Raw genomic sequence first — 26,665 nt, 5'->3', positions numbered from 1 at the left:
ATAGATATGAAAATATCGGTAATTATGACGCAAGACCGAAGACTAAAAATTTTATCTAAGCTAGGAGCAACCTAATAGCGTGGCCTCGAAAGGCAGAACGCACTCTATCTCAACGATCTAAAACCCTCAATTTAAATACTAGCTAATAAATAAGCATTATGATGTGGAAATGGAAGGAAGAAGTGATAGTAAAGGTCTAAATCATAATAACTGGTCAATTGAAATAATAAAAACCCTACAATTTGTATCATGTCTTTTATGTAGTGATTGTTTACATTGTTTTGAATGAATTTCATTTTTTACTACTTTACTATTGGACACGATTTTTAATTTTGCTTTTAATTTATATTTAAAATTTAAATTATATATATATATATCTGTCTGTCTACCTATCTACCTATAGATAGACAGATAAATAGATTTTGGGAAAAAGACAAAATTATCAGGATTTTTCGAATCGAAAGAGCTGTGGCTCATTGAATTCCGATATTTGAGGTTCTAGTATACAGAGTTATTGTAAGATATATGTAATTGCAGTAGAATAAGTGATAAATTACGTTTAGTTGCTTTGTGCTATACGACGTTGTCAGAGATTTTCTACAAATCATTGCAAACATTTTATAACGAAGAAGATAAAAGAAGAACATCTGAAACTTGTGAATGTAGTTCGTGTCATTGACATGCCTGATTTGTCACCAGAGTCGAAAAGACGCAGCCCTGGATGACAAGAAATTTTGTGGTACCTTTCTCGGTGTCCAAACCTACCCTCCCAGTTTCGTTGGAGCTCGTGCATGCGTGTATGAATATTGAGGAGGGGTCGAGATATTTAATGGAGGTTCATCTCGTTAGAGAGGTTTTTCGACCTGTGTAATTTTCATAAATTCCTTGCCGAAAGAAAACTGAGAGAATATCGCCATCCAATACTCGGAGAATTTTAACTAGAGTGAATTACATTACTTCAGTCAAATATGCATCGCCTGGTGAGTAGAGTTTCCTCCTTTTTTTTGCTTTGTTTTTGTTTATTAATCTTAGTTATTGGAAGAATATTTTTTGACTAAATTCTTAATTCTGATAAAATAAGAGAGATGTTAGAGTGAAATTTATACTATTTTTTGTGTTTCATAGTTTTTTATCTTTAAGCTTCAATTTAGTTCGGATAACTTAAAGATAAAAAGGCTATTCTCTAGATTTCGTGTATTAATGGCTAAAAGAAGAGGGAAGGCAAGATATATAATATGTGAAAATTTTCATTCTTCAAATAATAATAAAATATTTTTAAATCAAGAGAAATCTATGTTATTTTAAAATAATTTGTGACATAATCCTCTTTAAATATCACTGTCACTCATCATGATTTCTTTTTATAGGCAGGTCTTAAAAGAAGCGTTATTTTTTAGATTAAAGCAAGTCTGAATCGAATCGACTCCGAAATACTAAGTTCTGAGTTCTAACTAAAAGTTTTCTGAACAACTAATGATTTACAAATTTGATTACCATAAATGTTAATTTAACAGCGTATATAACTTTTTGTTTAAAATAATATGATTTGAGGATGTATTAATAAATATATAGGTTGAATAAAACGAAAATTCCATATCCTAAACTTTAGGTCAATTTGCAACAACAACTATGTTACAATTTGTGAGCCAAGTGGTATTTTAATTCTATTCATAACCCAAACAAGACTGTCACCCTATGAGGTATTTCTCCCGCCTCCTTAGCATGCCTTCGTGGTGCAAAAGTCAGCAGGCTCGGTGCGTATTCGAGAGGTCCGAGGTTCGAGTCCCGGTGAGGGCATTGCTCATTTTTCATGTCTACTGCTTAAAAAAAATTCTTAATGTCTCTACAGTGGGTCCCGAACTAAACAAAAAATAGATATGGATTATGCATCACCAGGAATTTAGCGACTGGGCACGTAATCCCCAGTCGCCCTTTAAAAGGGGGAGTGTATATGGTACTTTTCCCGCCTTTTTAGCACGCTTTTGTGGTGTAGTGGTCAGCACACTCGGCGCGTATTCAAGATTCCCGTGGTTCGAGTTTAGGCGAGGGCATTGCTCATTCTTTAGGTCACTCAGCATAAAAAATCCTAATGTCTCTACGAATCTAGAACGTATATGAGTGCAGATACCAGTAAATCTCTAGAATTCCTGGTGCTTTACTCAACAGTTAAGTTAGCGCTTCATATAAATTAAATCATTTAATAACTCAAAGTAAAATATATCTTTTTGTGAGCAGAACTTAACTGCCATTCCCTATCCATACTTGAGCCGATTCTGGTTGAACTATTAGTAAATATGATATAATTAGTCAGCTTTTTAATTCGCTTTTCATTGTTACAGAAAATATATTCGCGATTTAATTTAGAAAAAATGTGTTTCCAAAAAGGGATAGATTTTTTTCTACTTACTAAATACCGTCTTTAATTTTTCTTCTGTTGTTTTACGACGTGCAGCTTTTTCTGCATTCTAATCAAAATGTATTCGATTCTCTTCAATTCAAAAACATTTATTTAAATACAGTAGTTGTTAAATATTTTATAAAATTCACGAGCTGTTTTGCTAAAAGTCCAGTATCATTTGAAAACGAATTCGAAACATCTTTAGATTTTCATTTTCTTGTTCACTTCTTTAAATTTTTATTTTATTTAATAGTTATTTACATAAATTCAGAACTTACTCTTAAAAACATGAAAATTAATTGCTCAATGTTATGAACGAAATAAAGAAGAAAGGCCATTGTTTCTTAATGTGACCACGATATGAACAATTTTGTTAATCCAGTTTCGGTCAGTTTTGATAAAAACACTGAAATATGCAAAAGATAGAACTTCAGCTCTCGCATTTCAAAGCGAGTACTCAGTTCAAGTGGATTCAAAACACTTTACTTATACATGAATTAATAATTCAACACTTACAGCAAACATATAATGTTACTTCCACAGGAATACGTTATTAGTATAAAGAACAAATGAACTATGATAAGAGATATTTTATGCTCTTTTGCCTTAGAGCAGCGTTTCTCAAACTGAGGCCTTTGAAACTTGAGGTACTCCAAGATTTTCGAAAGAAAAAAAACTATTTATATCACATTATAGATGAAAATTGCTAAGTTGGAAAATTTTCCGTGGCAATTACCTTTAGAATGTTGACCCAAGACTGATATTTTATGAAATATATTATCGTGTACCATACGTATGGACTTCCTACACTAGTCTTACAAAAGAGAGATTTAAAGCACTATAACTGTGGTGCTTCTTACTAGCCTACTGCTAAACATAGAAGAGCTATGAAAGAATCAACAGGCTAATTTATCTCATGAGAGTATCAACATTTATTCAATTATAAGTTAACAAGTGAAAGGTTAATCTAAATTTTAATATCCTTGAATTATTAAAAATGAATATGCGTTTTCTTCTCTTAATATATCTACTTAATACCAATATAAAATTAAATGAATTTTAGTTCATTGTATGTAAAATCTTAAAGTATACTGGTAGGAAGTTTATATTAAAAAATTGCTTGCGAAGGGTACAAGAGTAAGGTTGTCCGTGGAACGTCTAATTTTTAAAATTTGTAAAGTAGGACCCATTCGAAAAAGATTTCGGGAAACGATGCCTTAGGCTATCAAAATCCAACATCATTTTTATTTTTTGCCCGGGGTCATCGTTGTTATCACCTGGGGTGAACTTATAAAGTATTTCTCCCACTTTGCTAGCGTCCCTTCGTGGTGAGGTGGTTCTGCACGCTGGGCCGGTGTTCCAGAGGTCCGTGGTTCGATTCCCGGCGAAGGCGGTTGCAAATTTTTCAATTTCTTTTGTTTCCAGTTAATCTAATGTCTCTATAGTAGCGTTCGAACTAAAAGGGTGCTAGATGAAGATTCTCCACACCCAGGATTTGATGATTGGGTCCCCTAAAAACCCTAGTCTCCCTTTAAAAAGGGGAGTATAAAGAACAAATGAACTATGATAAGAGATATTTTATGCTCTTTTGCCTTAGAGCAGCGTTTCTCAAACTGAGGCCTTTGAAACTTGAGGTACTCCAAGATTTTCGAAAGAAAAAAAACTATTTATATCACATTATAGATGAAAATTGCTAAGTTGGAAAATTTTCCGTGGCAATTACCTTTAGAATGTTGACCCAAGACTGATATTTTATGAAATATATTATCGTGTACCATAGGTATGGACTTCCTACACTAGTCTTACAAAAGAGAGATTTAAAGCACTATAACTGTGGTGCTTCTTACTAGCCTACTGCTAAACATAGAACAGCTATGAAAGAATCAACAGGCTAATTTATCTCATGAGAGTATCAACATTTATTCAATTATAAGTTAACAAGTGAAAGGTTAATCTAAATTTTAATATCCTTGAATTATTAAAAATGAATATGCGTTTTCTTCTCTTAATATATCTACTTAATACCAATATAAAATTAAATGAATTTTAGTTCATTGTATGTAAAATCTTAAAGTATACTGGTAGGAAGTTTATATTAAAAAATTGCTTGCGAAGGGTACAAGAGTAAGGTTGTCCGTGGAACGTCTAATTTTTAAAATTTGTAAAGTAGGACCCATTCGAAAAAGATTTCGGGAAACGATGCCTTAGGCTATCAAAATCCAACATCATTTTTATTTTTTGCTCGGGGTCATCGTTGTTATCACCTGGGGTGAACTTATAAAGTATTTCTCCCACTTTGCTAGCGTCCCTTCGTGGTGAGGTGGTTCTGCACGCTGGGCCGGTGTTCCAGAGGTCCGTGGTTCGATTCCCGGCGAAGGCGGTTGCAAATTTTTCAATTTCTTTTGTTTCCAGTTAATCTAATGTCTCTATAGTAGCGTTCGAACTAAAAGGGTGCTAGATGAAGATTCTCCACACCCAGGATTTGATGATTGGGTCCCCTAAAAACCCTAGTCTCCCTTTAAAAAGGGGAGTATAAAGAACAAATGAACTATGATAAGAGATATTTTATGCTCTTTTGCCTTAGAGCAGCGTTTCTCAAACTGAGGCCTTTGAAACTTGAGGTACTCCAAGATTTTCGAAAGAAAAAAAACTATTTATATCACATTATAGATGAAAATTGCTAAGTTGGAAAATTTTCCGTGGCAATTACCTTTAGAATGTTGACCCAAGACTGATATTTTATGAAATATATTATCGTGTACCATACGTATGGACTTCCTACACTAGTCTTACAAAAGAGAGATTTAAAGCACTATAACTGTGGTGCTTCTTACTAGCCTACTGCTAAACATAGAACAGCTATGAAAGAATCAACAGGCTAATTTATCTCATGAGAGTATCAACATTTATTCAATTATAAGTTAACAAGTGAAAGGTTAATCTAAATTTTAATATCCTTGAATTATTAAAAATGAATATGCGTTTTCTTCTCTTAATATATCTACTTAATACCAATATAAAATTAAATGAATTTTAGTTCATTGTATGTAAAATCTTAAAGTATACTGGTAGGAAGTTTATATTAAAAAATTGCTTGCGAAGGGTACAAGAGTAAGGTTGTCCGTGGAACGTCTAATTTTTAAAATTTGTAAAGTAGGACCCATTCGAAAAAGATTTCGGGAAACGATGCCTTAGGCTATCAAAATCCAACATCATTTTTATTTTTTGCCCGGGGTCATCGTTGTTATCACCTGGGGTGAACTTATAAAGTATTTCTCCCACTTTGCTAGCGTCCCTTCGTGGTGAGGTGGTTCTGCACGCTGGGCCGGTGTTCCAGAGGTCCGTGGTTCGATTCCCGGCGAAGGCGGTTGCAAATTTTTCAATTTCTTTTGTTTCCAGTTAATCTAATGTCTCTATAGTAGCGTTCAAACTAAAAGGGTGCTAGATGAAGATTCTCCACACCCAGGATTTGATGATTGGGTCCCCTAAAAACCCTAGTCTCCCTTTAAAAAGGGGAGTATAAAGAACAAATGAACTATGATAAGAGATATTTTATGCTCTTTTGCCTTAGAGCAGCGTTTCTCAAACTGAGGCCTTTGAAACTTGAGGTACTCCAAGATTTTCGAAAGAAAAAAAACTATTTATATCACATTATAGATGAAAATTGCTAAGTTGGAAAATTTTCCGTGGCAATTACCTTTAGAATGTTGACCCAAGACTGATATTTTATGAAATATATTATCGTGTACCATAGGTATGGACTTCCTACACTAGTCTTACAAAAGAGAGATTTAAAGCACTATAACTGTGGTGCTTCTTACTAACCTACTGCTAAACATAGAACAGCTATGAAAGAATCAACAGGCTAATTTGTCTCATGAGAGTATCAACATTTATTCAATTATAAGTTAACAAGTGAAAGGTTAATCTAAATTTTAATATCCTTGAATTATTAAAAATGAATATGCGTTTTCTTCTCTTAATATATCTACTTAATACCAATATAAAGTTAAATGAATTTTAGTTCATTGTATGTAAAATCTTAAAGTATACTGGTAGGAAGTTTATATTAAAAAATTGCTTGCGAAGGGTACAAGAGTAAGGTTGTCCGTGGAACGTCTAATTTTTAAAATTTGTAAAGTAGGACCCATTCGAAAAAGATTTCGGGAAACGATGCCTTAGGCTATCAAAATCCAACATCATTTTTAATTTTTGCCCGGGGTCATCGTTGTTATCACCTGGGGTGAACTTATAAAGTATTTCTCCCACTTTGCTAGCGTCCCTTCGTGGTGAGGTGGTTCTGCACGCTGGGCCGGTGTTCCAGAGGTCCGTGGTTCGATTCCCGGCGAAGGCGGTTGCAAATTTTTCAATTTCTTTTGTTTCCAGTTAATCTAATGTCTCTATAGTAGCGTTCGAACTAAAAGGGTGCTAGATGAAGATTCTCCACACCCAGGATTTGATGATTGGGTCTCCTAAAAACCCTAGTCTCCCTTTAAAAAGGGGAGTATAAAGAACAAATGAACTATGATAAGAGATATTTTATGCTCTTTTGCCTTAGAGCAGCGTTTCTCAAACTGAGGCCTTTGAAACTTGAGGTACTCCAAGATTTTCGAAAGAAAAAAAACTATTTATATCACATTATAGATGAAAATTGCTAAGTTGGAAAATTTTCCGTGGCAATTACCTTTAGAATGTTGACCCAAGACTGATATTTTATGAAATATATTATCGTGTACCATACGTATGGACTTCCTACACTAGTCTTACAAAAGAGAGATTTAAAGCACTATAACTGTGGTGCTTCTTACTAACCTACTGCTAAACATAGAACAGCTATGAAAGAATCAACAGGCTAATTTGTCTCATGAGAGTATCAACATTTATTCAATTATAAGTTAACAAGTGAAAGGTTAATCTAAATTTTAATATCCTTGAATTATTAAAAATGAATATGCGTTTTCTTCTCTTAATATATCTACTTAACACCAATATAAAGTTAAATGAATTTTAGTTCATTGTATGTAAAATCTTAAAGTATACTGGTAGGAAGTTTATATTAAAAAATTGCTTGCGAAGGGTACAAGAGTAAGGTTGTCCGTGGAACGTCTAATTTTTAAAATTTGTAAAGTAGGACCCATTCGAAAAAGATTTCGGGAAACGATGCCTTAGGCTATCAAAATCCAACATCATTTTTATTTTTTGCCCGGGGTCATCGTTGTTATCACCTGGGGTGAACTTATAAAGTATTTCTCCCACTTTGCTAGCGTCCCTTCGTGGTGAGGTGGTTCTGCACGCTGGGCCGGTGTTCCAGAGGTCCGTGGTTCGATTCCCGGCGAAGGCGGTTGCAAATTTTTCAATTTCTTTTGTTTCCAGTTAATCTAATGTCTCTATAGTAGCGTTCGAACTAAAAGGGTGCTAGATGAAGATTCTCCACACCCAGGATTTGATGATTGGGTCCCCTAAAAACCCTAGTCTCCCTTTAAAAAGGGGAGTATAAAGAACAAATGAACTATGATAAGAGATATTTTATGCTCTTTTGCCTTAGAGCAGCGTTTCTCAAACTGAGGCCTTTGAAACTTGAGGTACTCCAAGATTTTCGAAAGAAAAAAAACTATTTATATCACATTATAGATGAAAATTGCTAAGTTGGAAAATTTTCCGTGGCAATTACCTTTAGAATGTTGACCCAAGACTGATATTTTATGAAATATATTATCGTGTACCATACGTATGGACTTCCTACACTAGTCTTACAAAAGAGAGATTTAAAGCACTATAACTGTGGTGCTTCTTACTAGCCTACTGCTAAACATAGAACAGCTATGAAAGAATCAACAGGCTAATTTATCTCATGAGAGTATCAACATTTATTCAATTATAAGTTAACAAGTGAAAGGTTAACCTAAATTTTAATATCCTTGAATTATTAAAAATGAATATGCGTTTTCTTCTCTTAATATATCTACTTAATACCAATATAAAATTAAATGAATTTTAGTTCATTGTATGTAAAATCTTAAAGTATACTGGTAGGAAGTTTATATTAAAAAATTGCTTGCGAAGGGTACAAGAGTAAGGTTGTCCGTGGAACGTCTCATTTTTAAAATTTGTAAAGTAGGACCCATTCGAAAAAGATTTCGGGAAACGATGCCTTAGGCTATCAAAATCCAACATCATTTTTATTTTTTGCCCGGGGTCATCGTTGTTATCACCTGGGGTGAACTTATAAAGTATTTCTCCCACTTTGCTAGCGTCCCTTCGTGGTGAGGTGGTTCTGCACGCTGGGCCGGTGTTCCAGAGGTCCGTGGTTCGATTCCCGGCGAAGGCGGTTGCAAATTTTTCAATTTCTTTTGTTTCCAGTTAATCTAATGTCTCTATAGTAGCGTTCAAACTAAAAGGGTGCTAGATGAAGATTCTCCACACCCAGGATTTGATGATTGGGTCCCCTAAAAACCCTAGTCTCCCTTTAAAAAGGGGAGTATAAAGAACAAATGAACTATGATAAGAGATATTTTATGCTCTTTTGCCTTAGAGCAGCGTTTCTCAAACTGAGGCCTTTGAAACTTGAGGTACTCCAAGATTTTCGAAAGAAAAAAAACTATTTATATCACATTATAGATGAAAATTGCTAAGTTGGAAAATTTTCCGTGGCAATTACCTTTAGAATGTTGACCCAAGACTGATATTTTATGAAATATATTATCGTGTACCATACGTATGGACTTCCTACACTAGTCTTACAAAAGAGAGATTTAAAGCACTATAACTGTGGTGCTTCTTACTAGCCTACTGCTAAACATAGAACAGCTATGAAAGAATCAACAGGCTAATTTGTCTCATGAGAGTATCAACATTTATTCAATTATAAGTTAACAAGTGAAAGGTTAATCTAAATTTTAATATCCTTGAATTATTAAAAATGAATATGCGTTTTCTTCTCTTAATATATCTACTTAATACCAATATAAAATTAAATGAATTTTAGTTCATTGTATGTAAAATCTTAAAGTATACTGGTAGGAAGTTTATATTAAAAAATTGCTTGCGAAGGGTACAAGAGTAAGGTTGTCCGTGGAACGTCTAATTTTTAAAATTTGTAAAGTAGGACCCATTCGAAAAAGATTTCGGGAAACGATGCCTTAGGCTATCAAAATCCAACATCATTTTTATTTTTTGCCCGGGGTCATCGTTGTTATCACCTGGGGTGAACTTATAAAGTATTTCTCCCACTTTGCTAGCGTCCCTTAGTGGTGAGGTGGTTCTGCACGCTGGGCCGGTGTTCCAGAGGTCCGTGGTTCGATTCCCGGCGAAGGCGGTTGCAAATTTTTCAATTTCTTTTGTTTCCAGTTAATCTAATGTCTCTATAGTAGCGTTCAAACTAAAAGGGTGCTAGATGAAGATTCTCCACACCCAGGATTTGATGATTGGGTCCCCTAAAAACCCTAGTCTCCCTTTAAAAAGGGGAGTATAAAGAACAAATGAACTATGATAAGAGATATTTTATGCTCTTTTGCCTTAGAGCAGCGTTTCTCAAACTGAGGCCTTTGAAACTTGAGGTACTCCAAGATTTTCGAAAGAAAAAAAACTATTTATATCACATTATAGATGAAAATTGCTAAGTTGGAAAATTTTCCGTGGCAATTACCTTTAGAATGTTGACCCAAGACTGATATTTTATGAAATATATTATCGTGTACCATAGGTATGGACTTCCTACACTAGTCTTACAAAAGAGAGATTTAAAGCACTATAACTGTGGTGCTTCTTACTAACCTACTGCTAAACATAGAACAGCTATGAAAGAATCAACAGGCTAATTTGTCTCATGAGAGTATCAACATTTATTCAATTATAAGTTAACAAGTGAAAGGTTAATCTAAATTTTAATATCCTTGAATTATTAAAAATGAATATGCGTTTTCTTCTCTTAATATATCTACTTAATACCAATATAAAATTAAATGAATTTTAGTTCATTGTATGTAAAATCTTAAAGTATACTGGTAGGAAGTTTATATTAAAAAATTGCTTGCGAAGGGTACAAGAGTAAGGTTGTCCGTGGAACGTCTAATTTTTAAAATTTGTAAAGTAGGACCCATTCGAAAAAGATTTCGGGAAACGATGCCTTAGGCTATCAAAATCCAACATCATTTTTATTTTTTGCCCGGGGTCATCGTTGTTATCACCTGGGGTGAACTTATAAAGTATTTCTCCCACTTTGCTAGCGTCCCTTCGTGGTGAGGTGGTTCTGCACGCTGGGCCGGTGTTCCAGAGGTCCGTGGTTCGATTCCCGGCGAAGGCGGTTGCAAATTTTTCAATTTCTTTTGTTTCCAGTTAATCTAATGTCTCTATAGTAGCGTTCAAACTAAAAGGGTGCTAGATGAAGATTCTCCACACCCAGGATTTGATGATTGGGTCCCCTAAAAACCCTAGTCTCCCTTTAAAAAGGGGAGTATAAAGAACAAATGAACTATGATAAGAGATATTTTATGCTCTTTTGCCTTAGAGCAGCGTTTCTCAAACTGAGGCCTTTGAAACTTGAGGTACTCCAAGATTTTCGAAAGAAAAAAAACTATTTATATCACATTATAGATGAAAATTGCTAAGTTGGAAAATTTTCCGTGGCAATTACCTTTAGAATGTTGACCCAAGACTGATATTTTATGAAATATATTATCGTGTACCATAGGTATGGACTTCCTACACTAGTCTTACAAAAGAGAGATTTAAAGCACTATAACTGTGGTGCTTCTTACTAACCTACTGCTAAACATAGAACAGCTATGAAAGAATCAACAGGCTAATTTGTCTCATGAGAGTATCAACATTTATTCAATTATAAGTTAACAAGTGAAAGGTTAATCTAAATTTTAATATCCTTGAATTATTAAAAATGAATATGCGTTTTCTTCTCTTAATATATCTACTTAATACCAATATAAAATTAAATGAATTTTAGTTCATTGTATGTAAAATCTTAAAGTATACTGGTAGGAAGTTTATATTAAAAAATTGCTTGCGAAGGGTACAAGAGTAAGGTTGTCCGTGGAACGTCTAATTTTTAAAATTTGTAAAGTAGGACCCATTCGAAAAAGATTTCGGGAAACGATGCCTTAGGCTATCAAAATCCAACATCATTTTTATTTTTTGCCCGGGGTCATCGTTGTTATCACCTGGGGTGAACTTATAAAGTATTTCTCCCACTTTGCTAGCGTCCCTTCGTGGTGAGGTGGTTCTGCACGCTGGGCCGGTGTTCCAGAGGTCCGTGGTTCGATTCCCGGCGAAGGCGGTTGCAAATTTTTCAATTTCTTTTGTTTCCAGTTAATCTAATGTCTCTATAGTAGCGTTCAAACTAAAAGGGTGCTAGATGAAGATTCTCCACACCCAGGATTTGATGATTGGGTCCCCTAAAAACCCTAGTCTCCCTTTAAAAAGGGGAGTATAAAGAACAAATGAACTATGATAAGAGATATTTTATGCTCTTTTGCCTTAGAGCAGCGTTTCTCAAACTGAGGCCTTTGAAACTTGAGGTACTCCAAGATTTTCGAAAGAAAAAAAACTATTTATATAACATTATAGATGAAAATTGCTAAGTTGGAAAATTTTCCGTGGCAATTACCTTTAGAATGTTGACCCAAGACTGATATTTTATGAAATATATTATCGTGTACCATAGGTATGGACTTCCTACACTAGTCTTACAAAAGAGAGATTTAAAGCACTATAACTGTGGTGCTTCTTACTAACCTACTGCTAAACATAGAACAGCTATGAAAGAATCAACAGGCTAATTTGTCTCATGAGAGTATCAACATTTATTCAATTATAAGTTAACAAGTGAAAGGTTAATCTAAATTTTAATATCCTTGAATTATTAAAAATGAATATGCGTTTTCTTCTCTTAATATATCTACTTAATACCAATATAAAGTTAAATGAATTTTAGTTCATTGTATGTAAAATCTTAAAGTATACTGGTAGGAAGTTTATATTAAAAAATTGCTTGCGAAGGGTACAAGAGTAAGGTTGTCCGTGGAACGTCTAATTTTTAAAATTTGTAAAGTAGGACCCATTCGAAAAAGATTTCGGGAAACGATGCCTTAGGCTATCAAAATCCAACATCATTTTTATTTTTTGCCCGGGGTCATCGTTGTTATCACCTGGGGTGAACTTATAAAGTATTTCTCCCACTTTGCTAGCGTCCCTTCGTGGTGAGGTGGTTCTGCACGCTGGGCCGGTGTTCCAGAGGTCCGTGGTTCGATTCCCGGCGAAGGCGGTTGCAAATTTTTCAATTTCTTTTGTTTCCAGTTAATCTAATGTCTCTATAGTAGCGTTCGAACTAAAAGGGTGCTAGATGAAGATTCTCCACACCCAGGATTTGATGATTGGGTCTCCTAAAAACCCTAGTCTCCCTTTAAAAAGGGGAGTATAAAGAACAAATGAACTATGATAAGAGATATTTTATGCTCTTTTGCCTTAGAGCAGCGTTTCTCAAACTGAGGCCTTTGAAACTTGAGGTACTCCAAGATTTTCGAAAGTAAAAAAACTATTTATATCACATTATAGATGAAAATTGCTAAGTTGGAAAATTTTCCGTGGCAATTACCTTTAGAATGTTGACCCAAGACTGATATTTTATGAAATATATTATCGTGTACCATACGTATGGACTTCCTACACTAGTCTTACAAAAGAGAGATTTAAAGCACTATAACTGTGGTGCTTCTTACTAACCTACTGCTAAACATAGAACAGCTATGAAAGAATCAACAGGCTAATTTGTCTCATGAGAGTATCAACATTTATTCAATTATAAGTTAACAAGTGAAAGGTTAATCTAAATTTTAATATCCTTGAATTATTAAAAATGAATATGCGTTTTCTTCTCTTAATATATCTACTTAATACCAATATAAAGTTAAATGAATTTTAGTTCATTGTATGTAAAATCTTAAAGTATACTGGTAGGAAGTTTATATTAAAAAATTGCTTGCGAAGGGTACAAGAGTAAGGTTGTCCGTGGAACGTCTAATTTTTAAAATTTGTAAAGTAGGACCCATTCGAAAAAGATTTCGGGAAACGATGCCTTAGGCTATCAAAATCCAACATCATTTTTATTTTTTGCCCGGGGTCATCGTTGTTATCACCTGGGGTGAACTTATAAAGTATTTCTCCCACTTTGCTAGCGTCCCTTCGTGGTGAGGTGGTTCTGCACGCTGGGCCGGTGTTCCAGAGGTCCGTGGTTCGATTCCCGGCGAAGGCGGTTGCAAATTTTTCAATTTCTTTTGTTTCCAGTTAATCTAATGTCTCTATAGTAGCGTTCGAACTAAAAGGGTGCTAGATGAAGATTCTCCACACCCAGGATTTGATGATTGGGTCCCCTAAAAACCCTAGTCTCCCTTTAAAAAGGGGAGTATAAAGAACAAATGAACTATGATAAGAGATATTTTATGCTCTTTTGCCTTAGAGCAGCGTTTCTCAAACTGAGGCCTTTGAAACTTGAGGTACTCCAAGATTTTCGAAAGAAAAAAAACTATTTATATCACATTATAGATGAAAATTGCTAAGTTGGAAAATTTTCCGTGGCAATTACCTTTAGAATGTTGACCCAAGACTGATATTTTATGAAATATATTATCGTGTACCATACGTATGGACTTCCTACACTAGTCTTACAAAAGAGAGATTTAAAGCACTATAACTGTGGTGCTTCTTACTAACCTACTGCTAAACATAGAACAGCTATGAAAGAATCAACAGGCTAATTTATCTCATGAGAGTATCAACATTTATTCAATTATAAGTTAACAAGTGAAAGGTTAATCTAAATTTTAATATCCTTGAATTATTAAAAATGAATATGCGTTTTCTTCTCTTAATATATCTACTTAATACCAATATAAAGTTAAATGAATTTTAGTTCATTGTATGTAAAATCTTAAAGTATACTGGTAGGAAGTTTATATTAAAAAATTGCTTGCGAAGGGTACAAGAGTAAGGTTGTCCGTGGAACGTCTAATTTTTAAAATTTGTAAAGTAGGACCCATTCGAAAAAGATTTCGGGAAACGATGCCTTAGGCTATCAAAATCCAACATCATTTTTATTTTTTGCCCGGGGTCATCGTTGTTATCACCTGGGGTGAACTTATAAAGTATTTCTCCCACTTTGCTAGCGTCCCTTCGTGGTGAGGTGGTTCTGCACGCTGGGCCGGTGTTCCAGAGGTCCGTGGTTCGATTCCCGGCGAAGGCGGTTGCAAATTTTTCAATTTCTTTTGTTTCCAGTTAATCTAATGTCTCTATAGTAGCGTTCGAACTAAAAGGGTGCTAGATGAAGATTCTCCACACCCAGGATTTGATGATTGGGTCCCCTAAAAACCCTAGTCTCCCTTTAAAAAGGGGAGTATAAAGAACAAATGAACTATGATAAGAGATATTTTATGCTCTTTTGCCTTAGAGCAGCGTTTCTCAAACTGAGGCCTTTGAAACTTGAGGTACTCCAAGATTTTCGAAAGAAAAAAAACTATTTATATCACATTATAGATGAAAATTGCTAAGTTGGAAAATTTTCCGTGGCAATTACCTTTAGAATGTTGACCCAAGACTGATATTTTATGAAATATATTATCGTGTACCATACGTATGGACTTCCTACACTAGTCTTACAAAAGAGAGATTTAAAGCACTATAACTGTGGTGCTTCTTACTAGCCTACTGCTAAACATAGAACAGCTATGAAAGAATCAACAGGCTAATTTATCTCATGAGAGTATCAACATTTATTCAATTATAAGTTAACAAGTGAAAGGTTAATCTAAATTTTAATATCCTTGAATTATTAAAAATGAATATGCGTTTTCTTCTCTTAATATATCTACTTAATACCAATATAAAATTAAATGAATTTTAGTTCATTGTATGTAAAATCTTAAAGTATACTGGTAGGAAGTTTATATTAAAAAATTGCTTGCGAAGGGTACAAGAGTAAGGTTGTCCGTGGAACGTCTAATTTTTAAAATTTGTAAAGTAGGACCCATTCGAAAAAGATTTCGGGAAACGATGCCTTAGGCTATCAAAATCCAACATCATTTTTATTTTTTGCCCGGGGTCATCGTTGTTATCACCTGGGGTGAACTTATAAAGTATTTCTCCCACTTTGCTAGCGTCCCTTCGTGGTGAGGTGGTTCTGCACGCTGGGCCGGTGTTCCAGAGGTCCGTGGTTCGATTCCCGGCGAAGGCGGTTGCAAATTTTTCAATTTCTTTTGTTTCCAGTTAATCTAATGTCTCTATAGTAGCGTTCGAACTAAAAGGGTGCTAGATGAAGATTCTCCACACCCAGGATTTGATGATTGGGTCCCCTAAAAACCCTAGTCTCCCTTTAAAAAGGGGAGTATAAAGAACAAATGAACTATGATAAGAGATATTTTATGCTCTTTTGCCTTAGAGCAGCGTTTCTCAAACTGAGGCCTTTGAAACTTGAGGTACTCCAAGATTTTCGAAAGAAAAAAAACTATTTATATCACATTATAGATGAAAATTGCTAAGTTGGAAAATTTTCCGTGGCAATTACCTTTAGAATGTTGACCCAAGACTGATATTTTATGAAATATATTATCGTGTACCATACGTATGGACTTCCTACACTAGTCTTACAAAAGAGAGATTTAAAGCACTATAACTGTGGTGCTTCTTACTAGCCTACTGCTAAACATAGAACAGCTATGAAAGAATCAACAGGCTAATTTATCTCATGAGAGTATCAACATTTATTCAATTATAAGTTAACAAGTGAAAGGTTAATCTAAATTTTAATATCCTTGAATTATTAAAAATGAATATGCGTTTTCTTCTCTTAATATATCTACTTAATACCAATATAAAATTAAATGAATTTTAGTTCATTGTATGTAAAATCTTAAAGTATACTGGTAGGAAGTTTATATTAAAAAATTGCTTGCGAAGGGTACAAGAGTAAGGTTGTCCGTGGAACGTCTAATTTTTAAAATTTGTAAAGTAGGACCCATTCGAAAAAGATTTCGGGAAACGATGCCTTAGGCTATCAAAATCCAACATCATTTTTATTTTTTGCCCGGGGTCATCGTTGTTATCACCTGGGGTGAACTTATAAAGTATTTCTCCCACTTTGCTAGCGTCCCTTCGTGGTGAGGTGGTTCTGCACGCTGGGCCGGTGTTCCAGAGGTCCGTGGTTCGATTCCCGGCGAAGGCGGTTGCAAATTTTTCAATTTCTTTTGTTTCCAGTTAATCTAATGTCTCTATAGTAGCGTTCAAACTAAAAGGGTGCTAGATGAAGATTCTCCACACCCAGGATTTGATGATTGGGTCCCCTAAAAACCCTAGTCTCCCTTTAAAAAGGGGAGTATAAAGAACAAATGAACTATGATAAGAGATATTTTATGCTCTTTTGCCTTAGAGCAGCGTTTCTCAAACTGAGGCCTTTGAAACTTGAGGTACTCCAAGATTTTCGAAAGAAAAAAAACTATTTATATCACATTATAGATGAAAATTGCTAAGTTGGAAAATTTTCCGTGGCAATTACCTTTAGAATGTTGACCCAAGACTGATATTTTATGAAATATATTATCGTGTACCATACGTATGGACTTCCTACACTAGTCTTACAAAAGAGAGATTTAAAGCACTATAACTGTGGTGCTTCTTACTAGCCTACTGCTAAACATAGAACAGCTATGAAAGAATCAACAGGCTAATTTGTCTCATGAGAGTATGAACATTTATTCAATTATAAGTTAACAAGTGAAAGGTTAATCTAAATTTTAATATCCTTGAATTATTAAAAATGAATATGCGTTTTCTTCTCTTAATATATCTACTTAATACCAATATAAAATTAAATGAATTTTAGTTCATTGTATGTAAAATCTTAAAGTATACTGGTAGGAAGTTTATATTAAAAAATTGCTTGCGAAGGGTACAAGAGTAAGGTTGTCCGTGGAACGTCTAATTTTTAAAATTTGTAAAGTAGGACCCATTCGAAAAAGATTTCGGGAAACGATGCCTTAGGCTATCAAAATCCAACATCATTTTTATTTTTTGCCCGGGGTCATCGTTGTTATCACCTGGGGTGAACTTATAAAGTATTTCTCCCACTTTGCTAGCGTCCCTTCGTGGTGAGGTGGTTCTGCACGCTGGGCCGGTGTTCCAGAGGTCCGTGGTTCGATTCCCGGCGAAGGCGGTTGCAAATTTTTCAATTTCTTTTGTTTCCAGTTAATCTAATGTCTCTATAGTAGCGTTCAAACTAAAAGGGTGCTAGATGAAGATTCTCCACACCCAGGATTTGATGATTGGGTCCCCTAAAAACCCTAGTCTCCCTTTAAAAAGGGGAGTATAAAGAACAAATGAACTATGATAAGAGATATTTTATGCTCTTTTGCCTTAGAGCAGCGTTTCTCAAACTGAGGCCTTTGAAACTTGAGGTACTCCAAGATTTTCGAAAGAAAAAAAACTATTTATATCACATTATAGATGAAAATTGCTAAGTTGGAAAATTTTCCGTGGCAATTACCTTTAGAATGTTGACCCAAGACTGATATTTTATGAAATATATTATCGTGTACCATAGGTATGGACTTCCTACACTAGTCTTACAAAAGAGAGATTTAAAGCACTATAACTGTGGTGCTTCTTACTAACCTACTGCTAAACATAGAACAGCTATGAAAGAATCAACAGGCTAATTTGTCTCATGAGAGTATCAACATTTATTCAATTATAAGTTAACAAGTGAAAGGTTAATCTAAATTTTAATATCCTTGAATTATTAAAAATGAATATGCGTTTTCTTCTCTTAATATATCTACTTAATACCAATATAAAGTTAAATGAATTTTAGTTCATTGTATGTAAAATCTTAAAGTATACTGGTAGGAAGTTTATATTAAAAAATTGCTTGCGAAGGGTACAAGAGTAAGGTTGTCCGTGGAACGTCTAATTTTTAAAATTTGTAAAGTAGGACCCATTCGAAAAAGATTTCGGGAAACGATGCCTTAGGCTATCAAAATCCAACATCATTTTTATTTTTTGCCCGGGGTCATCGTTGTTATCACCTGGGGTGAACTTATAAAGTATTTCTCCCACTTTGCTAGCGTCCCTTCGTGGTGAGGTGGTTCTGCACGCTGGGCCGGTGTTCCAGAGGTCCGTGGTTCGATTCCCGGCGAAGGCGGTTGCAAATTTTTCAATTTCTTTTGTTTCCAGTTAATCTAATGTCTCTATAGTAGCGTTCGAACTAAAAGGGTGCTAGATGAAGATTCTCCACACCCAGGATTTGATGATTGGGTCTCCTAAAAACCCTAGTCTCCCTTTAAAAAGGGGAGTATAAAGAACAAATGAACTATGATAAGAGATATTTTATGCTCTTTTGCCTTAGAGCAGCGTTTCTCAAACTGAGGCCTTTGAAACTTGAGGTACTCCAAGATTTTCGAAAGAAAAAAAACTATTTATATCACATTATAGATGAAAATTGCTAAGTTGGAAAATTTTCCGTGGCAATTACCTTTAGAATGTTGACCCAAGACTGATATTTTATGAAATATATTATCGTGTACCATACGTATGGACTTCCTACACTAGTCTTACAAAAGAGAGATTTAAAGCACTATAACTGTGGTGCTTCTTACTAACCTACTGCTAAACATAGAACAGCTATGAAAGAATCAACAGGCTAATTTGTCTCATGAGAGTATCAACATTTATTCAATTATAAGTTAACAAGTGAAAGGTTAATCTAAATTTTAATATCCTTGAATTATTAAAAATGAATATGCGTTTTCTTCTCTTAATATATCTACTTAATACCAATATAAAGTTAAATGAATTTTAGTTCATTGTATGTAAAATCTTAAAGTATACTGGTAGGAAGTTTATATTAAAAAATTGCTTGCGAAGGGTACAAGAGTAAGGTTGTCCGTGGAACGTCTAATTTTTAAAATTTGTAAAGTAGGACCCATTCGAAAAAGATTTCGGGAAACGATGCCTTAGGCTATCAAAATCCAACATCATTTTTATTTTTTGCCCGGGGTCATCGTTGTTATCACCTGGGGTGAACTTATAAAGTATTTCTCCCACTTTGCTAGCGTCCCTTCGTGGTGAGGTGGTTCTGCACGCTGGGCCGGTGTTCCAGAGGTCCGTGGCTCGATTCCCGGCGAAGGCGGTTGCAAATTTTTCAATTTCTTTTGTTTCCAGTTAATCTAATGTCTCTATAGTAGCGTTCGAACTAAAAGGGTGCTAGATGAAGATTCTCCACACCCAGGATTTGATGATTGGGTCCCCTAAAAACCCTAGTCTCCCTTTAAAAAGGGGAGTATAAAGAACAAATGAACTATGATAAGAGATATTTTATGCTCTTTTGCCTTAGAGCAGCGTTTCTCAAACTGAGGCCTTTGAAACTTGAGGTACTCCAAGATTTTCGAAAGAAAAAAAACTATTTATATCACATTATAGATGAAAATTGCTAAGTTGGAAAATTTTCCGTGGCAATTACCTTTAGAATGTTGACCCAAGACTGATATTTTATGAAATATATTATCGTGTACCATACGTATGGACTTCCTACACTAGTCTTACAAAAGAGAGATTTAAAGCACTATAACTGTGGTGCTTCTTACTAACCTACTGCTAAACATAGAACAGCTATGAAAGAATCAACAGGCTAATTTGTCTCATGAGAGTATCAACATTTATTCAATTATAAGTTAACAAGTGAAAGGCTAATCTAAATTTTAATATCCTTGAATTATTAAAAATGAATATGCGTTTTCTTCTCTTAATATATCTACTTAATACCAATATAAAGTTAAATGAATTTTAGTTCATTGTATGTAAAATCTTAAAGTATACTGGTAGGAAGTTTATATTAAAAAATTGCTTGCGAAGGGTACAAGAGTAAGGTTGTCCGTGGAACGTCTAATTTTTAAAATTTGTAAAGTAGGACCCATTCGAAAAAGATTTCGGGAAACGATGCCTTAGGCTATCAAAATCCAACATCATTTTTATTTTTTGCCCGGGGTCATCGTTGTTATCACCTGGGGTGAACTTATAAAGTATTTCTCCCACTTTGCTAGCGTCCCTTCGTGGTGAGGTGGTTCTGCACGCTGGGCCGGTGTTCCAGAGGTCCGTGGTTCGATTCCCGGCGAAGGCGGTTGCAAATTTTTCAATTTCTTTTGTTTCCAGTTAATCTAATGTCTCTATAGTAGCGTTCAAACTAAAAGGGTGCTAGATGAAGATTCTCCACACCCAGGATTTGATGATTGGGTCCCCTAAAAACCCTAGTCTCCCTTTAAAAAGGGGAGTATAAAGAACAAATGAACTATGATAAGAGATATTTTATGCTCTTTTGCCTTAGAGCAGCGTTTCTCAAACTGAGGCCTTTGAAACTTGAGGTACTCCAAGATTTTCGAAAGAAAAAAAACTATTTATATCACATTATAGATGAAAATTGCTAAGTTGGAAAATTTTCCGTGGCAATTACCTTTAGAATGTTGACCCAAGACTGATATTTTATGAAATATATTATCGTGTACCATACGTATGGACTTCCTACACTAGTCTTACAAAAGAGAGATTTAAAGCACTATAACTGTGGTGCTTCTTACTAGCCTACTGCTAAACATAGAACAGCTATGAAAGAATCAACAGGCTAATTTATCTCATGAGAGTATCAACATTTATTCAATTATAAGTTAACAAGTGAAAGGTTAATCTAAATTTTAATATCCTTGAATTATTAAAAATGAATATGCGTTTTCTTCTCTTAATATATCTACTTAATACCAATATAAAATTAAATGAATTTTAGTTCATTGTATGTAAAATCTTAAAGTATACTGGTAGGAAGTTTATATTAAAAAATTGCTTGCGAAGGGTACAAGAGTAAGGTTGTCCGTGGAACGTCTAATTTTTAAAATTTGTAAAGTAGGACCCATTCGAAAAAGATTTCGGGAAACGATGCCTTAGGCTATCAAAATCCAACATCATTTTTATTTTTTGCCCGGGGTCATCGTTGTTATCACCTGGGGTGAACTTATAAAGTATTTCTCCCACTTTGCTAGCGTCCCTTCGTGGTGAGGTGGTTCTGCACGCTGGGCCGGTGTTCCAGAGGTCCGTGGTTCGATTCCCGGCGAAGGCGGTTGCAAATTTTTCAATTTCTTTTTTTTCCAGTTAATGTAATGTCTCTATAGTAGCGTTCAAACTAAAAGGGTGCTAGATGAAGATTCTCCACACCCAGGATTTGATGATTGGGTCCCCTAAAAACCCTAGTCTCCCTTTAAAAAGGGGAGTATAAAGAACAAATGAACTATGATAAGAGATATTTTATGCTCTTTTGCCTTAGAGCAGCGTTTCTCAAACTGAGGCCTTTGAAACTTGAGGTACTCCAAGATTTTCGAAAGAAAAAAAACTATTTATATCACATTATAGATGAAAATTGCTAAGTTGGAAAATTTTCCGTGGCAATTACCTTTAGAATGTTGACCCAAGACTGATATTTTATGAAATATATTATCGTGTACCATACGTATTGACTTCCTACACTAGTCTTACAAAAGAGAGATTTAAAGCACTATAACTGTGGTGCTTCTTACTAGCCTACTGCTAAACATAGAACAGCTATGAAAGAATCAACAGGCTAATTTGTCTCATGAGAGTATCAACATTTATTGAATTATAAGTTAACAAGTGAAAGGTTAATCTAAATTTTAATATCCTTGAATTATTAAAAATGAATATGCGTTTTCTTCTCTTAATATATCTACTTAATACCAATATAAAATTAAATGAATTTTAGTTCATTGTATGTAAAATCTTAAAGTATACTGGTAGGAAGTTTATATTAAAAAATTGCTTGCGAAGGGTACAAGAGTAAGGTTGTCCGTGGAACGTCTAATTTTTAAAATTTGTAAAGTAGGACCCATTCGAAAAAGATTTCGGGAAACGATGCCTTAGGCTATCAAAATCCAACATCATTTTTATTTTTTGCCCGGGGTCATCGTTGTTATCACCTGGGGTGAACTTATAAAGTATTTCTCCCACTTTGCTAGCGTCCCTTCGTGGTGAGGTGGTTCTGCACGCTGGGCCGGTGTTCCAGAGGTCCGTGGTTCGATTCCCGGCGAAGGCGGTTGCAAATTTTTCAATTTCTTTTGTTTCCAGTTAATCTAATGTCTCTATAGTAGCGTTCAAACTAAAAGGGTGCTAGATGAAGATTCTCCACACCCAGGATTTGATGATTGGGTCTCCTAAAAACCCTAGTCTCCCTTTAAAAAGGGGAGTATAAAGAACAAATGAACTATGATAAGAGATATTTTATGCTCTTTTGCCTTAGAGCAGCGTTTCTCAAACTGAGGCCTTTGAAACTTGAGGTACTCCAAGATTTTCGAAAGAAAAAAAACTATTTATATCACATTATAGATGAAAATTGCTAAGTTGGAAAATTTTCCGTGGCAATTACCTTTAGAATGTTGACCCAAGACTGATATTTTATGAAATATATTATCGTGTACCATACGTATGGACTTCCTACACTAGTCTTACAAAAGAGAGATTTAAAGCACTATAACTGTGGTGCTTCTTACTAACCTACTGCTAAACATAGAACAGCTATGAAAGAATCAACAGGCTAATTTGTCTCATGAGAGTATCAACATTTATTCAATTATAAGTTAACAAGTGAAAGGTTAATCTAAATTTTAATATCCTTGAATTATTAAAAATGAATATGCGTTTTCTTCTCTTAATATATCTACTTAATACCAATATAAAATTAAATGAATTTTAGTTCATTGTATGTAAAATCTTAAAGTATACTGGTAGGAAGTTTATATTAAAAAATTGCTTGCGAAGGGTACAAGAGTAAGGTTGTCCGTGGAACGTCTAATTTTTAAAATTTGTAAAGTAGGACCCATTCGAAAAAGATTTCGGGAAACGATGCCTTAGGCTATCAAAATCCAACATCATTTTTATTTTTTGCCCGGGGTCATCGTTGTTATCACCTGGGGTGAACTTATAAAGTATTTCTCCCACTTTGCTAGCGTCCCTTCGTGGTGAGGTGGTTCTGCACGCTGGGCCGGTGTTCCAGAGGTCCGTGGTTCGATTCCCGGCGAAGGCGATTGCAAATTTTTCAATTTCTTTTGTTTCCAGTTAATCTAATGTCTCTATAGTAGCGTTCGAACTAAAAGGGTGCTAGATGAAGATTCTCCACACCCAGGATTTGATGATTGGGTCTCCTAAAAACCCTAGTCTCCCTTTAAAAAGGGGAGTATAAAGAACAAATGAACTATGATAAGAGATATTTTATGCTCTTTTGCCTTAGAGCAGCGTTTCTCAAACTGAGGCCTTTGAAACTTGAGGTACTCCAAGATTTTCGAAAGAAAAAAAACTATTTATATCACATTATAGATGAAAATTGCTAAGTTGGAAAATTTTCCGTGGCAATTACCTTTAGAATGTTGACCCAAGACTGATATTTTATGAAATATATTATCGTGTACCATACGTATGGACTTCCTACACTAGTCTTACAAAAGAGAGATTTAAAGCACTATAACTGTGGTGCTTCTTACTAACCTACTGCTAAACATAGAACAGCTATGAAAGAATCAACAGGCTAATTTGTCTCATGAGAGTATCAACATTTATTCAATTATAAGTTAACAAGTGAAAGGTTAATCTAAATTTTAATATCCTTGAATTATTAAAAATGAATATGCGTTTTCTTCTCTTAATATATCTACTTAATACCAATATAAAGTTAAATGAATTTTAGTTCATTGTATGTAAAATCTTAAAGTATACTGGTAGGAAGTTTATATTAAAAAATTGCTTGCGAAGGGTACAAGAGTAAGGTTGTCCGTGGAACGTCTAATTTTTAAAATTTGTAAAGTAGGACCCATTCGAAAAAGATTTCGGGAAACGATGCCTTAGGCTATCAAAATCCAACATCATTTTTATTTTTTGCCCGGGGTCATCGTTGTTATCACCTGGGGTGAACTTATAAAGTATTTCTCCCACTTTGCTAGCGTCCCTTCGTGGTGAGGTGGTTCTGCACGCTGGGCCGGTGTTCCAGAGGTCCGTGGTTCGATTCCCGGCGAAGGCGGTTGCAAATTTTTCAATTTCTTTTGTTTCCAGTTAATCTAATGTCTCTATAGTAGCGTTCGAACTAAAAGGGTGCTAGATGAAGATTCTCCACACCCAGGATTTGATGATTGGGTCTCCTAAAAACCCTAGTCTCCCTTTAAAAAGGGGAGTATAGAAGGTATATCTCCCGCTTTCCTAGCGTACCTTAATGGTGTAGTGGTCAGCACATTGAACCGGTATTTCAGAGGTTCGATTCCCGGCGAAGGCGTTGCTAATTTTTCATCTCTCCAGCCTCAAAATAACCGAATGTCTCTACAAACTTACTTAAAATATACTTTTGAAGCTATGATTCATAACATTTATGTTTTAAAATTAAGATGTGATCAATTGTACATTTTGCAACATCAATGAAATACAGTAAATTTGCTGGATAACTATTTCGAAAAGTGATTTACTTTTAAACAGTTTTTAACCTGGAATTTACATTTGTTTTAAAATACTTCAGATAATAACAAGAATTAACAGTTTTAGTTATTTGTTAATCTATTTTGAGTTTATTGGTTACCCTAATTTTATTGGTTCGTTTTAGGATAGAAAAATGAACTTTGCGTCTTTTAGGCGTATAATCATTTTGCACTTACTGTTCTTGGACTGTTTTTTTTCCAAACCGAGGAAAGCTTAACTTTTCCATGCCATTTACCATGCCAGTCCAGCTTTTTGAATAAATCAAAATGCTGGACTGACATGGTAAATGCCAGTCCAGCATTTTGATTTATTCAAAAACACCTTCACGCAATCACTTTTTATATACATATCCTTGCAACAGTAAACTAACTAAAATAGATCAAATAATATAAGCTGTAACAACTTGTTATTTAATGGGACATCAAAATTTACAGAGTGGACTATTTTCGTGAACGTGGATTTTCATTAGTACGAATAAACTTGGCTTAAATGTATTTTATGGCTCTAAAGATAAAAAATAAAGTAACTTTTACAATTCGTTTATATATATATATATGAGTACACGAATAGGAAATAAATACACAACTAAAGAATGCCACTTAATGTACTCTAGTTACAAATATTAACTGTTTTTATCCATATTGTATTTTTAAACGTTTTAATCGATTCAGATTGAAATATTAAATTTCATCTACTTAATGTTCGCTTATTTGAGAAAAATATGCTGTTTTGATGAAAATGTTGTACAAATGCAGTATTAGATGTATTTTTATATAAAAAAAAACTAAGAAATCATTGTTTATTAAAATTATAATAATAAAGGGTGCTTGTAAAAGCAATTTAAGTACCAAATACTATAAATACAGATATAATAGACACTGACAAATATATAAGGATTTAAATATAGAAAATATACACAGTAGAGTTACGATTATCCAACACGGATCGTGGCCTGATCGGATGATTGGGAAGGTTGAACATCGCGGGAAATAACAAATACTACCTTTAAAACTAGCACAATACATTAAGCATTTCAAAACTTATATACTAGTAACTTGAACAAATTACAGATTTATCTTATAGGTAACCACAAAGAACTAACTACAAAGAAGAATGAAATCTGATGAAAATTGTTAGTAATTAGCTTTTGTTTGCTTGCTGTTTGACATTTTCTCCCAGCTTGATTTCGTAGTCTCTGGCAAAAGTAAAACCTTCGTCGATGAAGTTTCCTCCATGCATTTCAGAGCTTCATGCTGTTTTACGTATTTCAACGCTATCTGCAGGGTTTCATGTTCCTTGGGTGGGAAAAATTCTATCCCTCGTTTTTGTCATTACTACTTCATTAGCTTCTGCATCTTTCTAGCGAAGCAACATATTAACGATTTTTTCGTCTTTCACTTCATATTCCTCATTCTGAGAAAACAATTCATTCAAGTCCTCCCTTGTTGCTCTGTCATATCCAGGGGCTTTTTTAAGCATAGATATATCCTCCTGGTTAAATAACCTTCTCAAGTTTAACACATTTTGGAGTTCTTCCTGTCCCCCACCTTCACTTAAGAGAACTTTTCATGACTTTTTAACTGATTTTTAGCTGACACTTTACCACGATCAAGCTACGTAACAGGCAAAGACCTTTAAGTTCAAAACTATTCTATTCTCAAAATGTTCAAATGTTGTACCACATAAATATGAAACAAAAAT

General features: G+C 34.5%; 1 protein-coding gene across 1 annotated transcript in view; it reads left to right on the top strand.

The window, feature by feature from the left end:
* The first annotated feature begins 836 nt into the window (after positions 1-836).
* Positions 837-26,665, top strand: part of LOC146999454 (uncharacterized) — a 50,137-nt gene continuing 24,308 nt past the window's right edge. The window contains exon 1 of the mRNA XM_085825145.1: positions 837-980. Coding sequence (XP_085681271.1) covers positions 969-980 — 12 coding nt within the window. The 5' untranslated portion in view covers positions 837-968. The remainder of the gene's footprint in view (positions 981-26,665) is intronic.

The sequence above is a fragment of the Stegodyphus dumicola genome, chromosome 1, assembly GCF_044657685.1.
Source record: "Stegodyphus dumicola isolate Sdum_Otavi_A_Nest chromosome 1, ASM4465768v1".
NCBI classification, from domain to species: domain Eukaryota; kingdom Metazoa; phylum Arthropoda; class Arachnida; order Araneae; family Eresidae; genus Stegodyphus; species Stegodyphus dumicola.
The sequence above is the reverse complement of the archived record's forward strand: the minus strand, read 5'-3'. Positions and strand labels throughout refer to the sequence as shown.